This window comes from Symphalangus syndactylus, chromosome 19, assembly GCF_028878055.3.
Source record: "Symphalangus syndactylus isolate Jambi chromosome 19, NHGRI_mSymSyn1-v2.1_pri, whole genome shotgun sequence".
NCBI classification, from domain to species: domain Eukaryota; kingdom Metazoa; phylum Chordata; class Mammalia; order Primates; family Hylobatidae; genus Symphalangus; species Symphalangus syndactylus.
The window spans coordinates 13,375,791-13,380,132 of NC_072434.2; the positions used below are offsets into that span (position 1 = coordinate 13,375,791).

General features: G+C 44.4%; 1 protein-coding gene across 4 annotated transcripts in view; it reads left to right on the plus strand.

The window, feature by feature from the left end:
• IRF6 (interferon regulatory factor 6) overlaps positions 1-3,674 on the plus strand; it is a 73,180-nt gene extending 69,506 nt beyond the window's left edge. For all 4 annotated transcript variants that reach the window (XM_055234029.2, XM_055234031.2, XM_063613604.1 and 1 more), the window contains one exon: positions 264-3,674. In XM_055234029.2, coding sequence (XP_055090004.1) covers positions 264-488 — 225 coding nt within the window. In that variant the 3' untranslated portion in view covers positions 489-3,674. The remainder of the gene's footprint in view (positions 1-263) is intronic.
• The last annotated feature ends 668 nt before the right edge of the window (positions 3,675-4,342 follow it).

The following is a 4,342-nucleotide window of genomic DNA, read 5'->3' on the forward strand; positions in this document are numbered from 1 at the left end:
AAGTCTTGCAAAGTAAGCAGTCATTTATTTAGGCATGTGATGTAATGTTACATCTAGGTCCTTTACCTTCTTTTGAACCAACTTCCACAGTGAGCCTTGGCAGAAGGATGGTCCAGAGAGATGAAGGCATATCCTATATTTAGACATCAGAATGGGGGGCTTCCTCAGGGCCTCTTTGGTCTGTCCTTCAATCTTGGGTCCATCATGCTATTTAAAAATACCTTTTCCTGAGAGGATACACCTGTGTTCTGTGTCCTGAACAGGTCATTCCAGTAGTGGCTCGGATGATCTACGAGATGTTTTCTGGTGATTTCACACGGTCCTTTGATAGTGGCAGTGTCCGCCTGCAGATCTCAACCCCAGACATCAAGGATAACATCGTTGCTCAGCTGAAGCAGCTGTATCGCATCCTTCAAACCCAGGACAGCTGGCAGCCCATGCAGCCCACCCCCAGCATGCAACTGCCCCCTGCCCTGCCTCCCCAGTAATTGTGAATGCCATCTTCTTCCTTCTCTTTTTTATAATATTGTACATATGGATTTTTTTTTATTGTTTAGATTTAACCAGCTTTTAAATCTCTCTTTTCTCTAACAGTGTTAGAAGTCTGTGATTCTCCAAATATGCCTAGATTTAAAGCTGATTTAATTTATGGAAAAATCACCCTTCAGACTTTGCTTTTCTTTTTCAAATCTCCTAATGGTAGTATGATATAGCATAGTAGAAGGAGATTTGGTGTGGGAGTTTGGATACCAAAGTTCTAGCTGCAGCTTTGCTTCCAATGTGACCTTGAACAAGTCCTTTAACCTCTGGGCTTCAGATTTATTGCTTATAAAGTGAAGAGATTGGAGTAGTGCCTGAAATTGCATCCAGCTTTAAAACGGACTTGATGACCTTCTTCTACTTGTACAAGGCTAAACTGCCTGGAACAGAATCTTTCTGCATTGTTCTTGTACCACATTTTTCCTTGGTTTTGTTAAAGTTTCCTCAAGCACTGATTTGTCCAGGATCAAGCTCTGTTTGACCTGTTCTGCTGGTATAGTAAGCTGGCTCCCTGATGGGGGAAGTGAGAGGGAGAGGAGCTGGCTGGCTGGTTGCTTAGAAACTATGCTTGATATCTAAATAGAAATGGGTGCCAAAGTCTGAAAGTCACCCAGCCTGTGGAGTGAAAGCTCACAAATTTGGCTTCTAAAGGGAAGCTGTTGACACAGAAAGCCTAGGGATTCTGTGGAAGAATAGGTTGTCAGGCATTTACCTTATTACCACTCAAATACCAGTGTGTTTGTTGGGGGATGTGGCGGGGAGAGGGGGTAGGTGACAGTATGTGACTCAGGTGGTAACTTTAAGAGGAAAGAGCTCTACTTTTCTTATTTTCTTCTCTGAGCTAGACTGAGCTGGGGATCTAAGATATACTTCTCTGACTACAAAAGGGACAGTATCATTTAGATTTTTTGCAGTTGGAAGAAATGGGCTGTTGAGTGTGTTAAGGCTGGGATGAAGAAGGGCTGGACAGTACTCTTCTGGAAAGGGTCACCTAGCACAAACCTGCTTGTCTCCCTTACTAGTGGAGGTGTCTGAGTGTGAACAGTGAAGGTAAAGAGTGATATAGAACAATGCAGCTCTATCTGTCACAAACTGGTCTTATCTAGAAACATCTGCTGAGTCTCTAACCCTTTCGGCTTTCTCTTCTTTTTTGAGACAGAGTCTTGCTTTGTTGCCCAGGCTGGAGTGCAGTGGCAAATCACCACTTACTGCAGCTTTAAGCTTCTGGGCTCAAGCAATCATCCTGCCCCAGCCTCCTGAGTAGTTGGGACAACAGTCATGCACTATGATGCTTGGCTAATTTTTTTTTTTATTTTTGTAGAGATGAGGTCTTGCTATGTTGCCCAGGCTGGTCTTGAACTCCTGGGCTCAAGCAGTCTGGGACCTAAATGGCAAATAAGATGCTAGTCTGTGGTTGCAAGCCCCAGTCCTCTTGAATAGTGATGCCTATCTGTCTGTGTCGAGACGTAGTAAGGAAGCCCATGTCTAGTCTGGTACCTTTAAACCAGGCCATCTCCTACTTTTCAAAATGACTCAAAAGTTGAGCTAGCCTTATTTTAAAAACTAAAAGTTCAAAATCAGTGGTGACATGAGGACTTATTTATTTAATAAGTGCTTAAGCCTTGGTTTTAGCGTTTCTAAGAGACCTAGTGGAATTTGCTATTATGAAAAGCATTACCCATGCTATTATGAAAAGCATGAAAAGATTAAGAAATCTGGCTAAAGGTCAGGTGCTCAGCTTCGAGGAAAAGTTGGGCTTTTAGGGACCAGGAAGCATTAAAGGCACAGAAACTTTACATTTTGGGGTCATTTTGTTGAGTAGGTGAAGTGAGGGATTTGGTCTTGGTATTTGGCTGCCCCATCTCTATGTGGGAGCTCAAAGTTAAAAACCCACTGTAGGTAAATTAGAAGGGCAGCTCTTGAATCTGGGCCAGTCTGTATCCCTTCTGTGAAGTGTTAACAGCCAGGCTATCTGTAGCCTGGGTGGGAGCCCAGATAATGTGAGCTGGTAAAAGGTATTGGAAAAGTGCCAAGAAATACCAAGCTTTTGGTTTGTAACCACTATAAAAAGTTTATGAACATGTCAGAGGAAAGGATGAGTGATTTGTGAGGTCTTAACTAGATACCCCGGTTTCTTCCTTGTTTTGGCTCCTTTTCAGAATGCCGGGAGAGTGCATGCAGGGATTCCATCTGATCACCCTCAGCGCTCTTTCTCTGGTCCTGCTGGATAGATTTAGGTTTCCTTTCTTTTTTTAGGGCCTCTGCTATCTCCTTTGGTGGCTACCACCACTCACTCCCTTGATATCTTCTACTCCCTTGCCTTCACCTTGCTTAAGCCTGAGAAGGGAGTTAGATTTTGTCACTAGCTCTTCTTTTTCCTCACTGTGTACCCCACCAAACAAGATTAGTTCAAGTTAAAAAGAACCTATTGGAGGTAAACTGGGAGAGCAAGTGTTGGATCTGGGCTGGTCCCTTTCCCATATAATTAGGTCCCTGGTTATATGTTCCCGTAGCACCCCATACTTCCTCTCTCAGAATAATCATTTCCCTTGTAAAGCTCAGCATCCATATCCTGCTTGACTGCAAACTTGCTGAAGGTAGGGATTGTTTGTCTTGGACTTCGCTGCCAGTCCTTAGAACAGTGTCTGGGACACAGTGTGTTCTCAAATATTTGTTGCTGGAATAAATGAATGAACTACATCAGTCTTTTAGGGATTTATTGTTAACCACCATGGGAAAATTAAATAAATGCAGGGAAGGAAAACATTCTAAAATTAGACTACTTTCTACTCTCAGCTTCTGACTCCCTCTGAGCTAAGAACCAGACAGCCTTAGGCTGGTAACTCCTATAGGCTGGTCCTCCTCCCATGCTGACCCCATCTTTACTGTACAATTCACTTTTCACGGTCTGAAGGCACCACCAAGATAGATCCAGGAGTGACAACTCCAGTGTAGGTGTCCACTGTTCCCTTAATCTCTGTCCTGCTCCAAGTATAAATAAATTGGGGCCATTTCCTTAGATATTGGGGTTTTCTCAAGAAATCCTTTCCCTTCGTGGCATGGGTCAAATCGCTGGTAGTTAAAAAGGTGTTAACTCTTATGTGAAATAACACTTTTTCTTTGTAATGACCTGACTGGAAAGCCTCTGTGTCGTCACTTCTCATTTCTTATTTGAAATCAGCAAACTAGATTCAGTAGACGTGAACTTAAGCCCCATGAAAGTGGGGGTTTTGTCTGTTTTGCTCACTGCAATACCTCCAGGGCCTAGCAGCATGACTGGCACATATTTGTTCAAAGTGAATACTCACACCTTCACACCCTCCCTAGAAAGCTGTTCTTGTAGGCCTCTCAAATGTAGGATTTAGGGAAGTCCAGTTAAAAAAAGTTAAAACGTTTCAGCACCACCCACAGGTGAGGCTATTCTGCAAAATATATTGTCTTGAGGTATGTTTCGCCTGGACAAAACGTATTTCCGCAGACACAAATCAAAGGTGTTTATTAAGTGCTGTGTGCCCTGTTTCTGGATTCCCAGTCAAGCGGGACACCAGACGTCATAACACAGGGAGGACGTTCGGCGAAGCAAAATGAGGGCAGCAGCGGGAAACCAGTTTCACCAGGTTCCGCCTTTTCTCGTTTACTTCCGCCCTTCCCCGTTCCTAAGCCGACAGGTGGGGCAGGGTTCCGTCTGGCCGGAAAGGGCAGGCCGCACGGTGGCCCAAACTTCCGGCGCGCAGCAAGGCGGCCTCGCTAGTGGTTCTAACGCGAGGCGCGCGAGCGGCTGGATGACGTCACGGAATGGGGG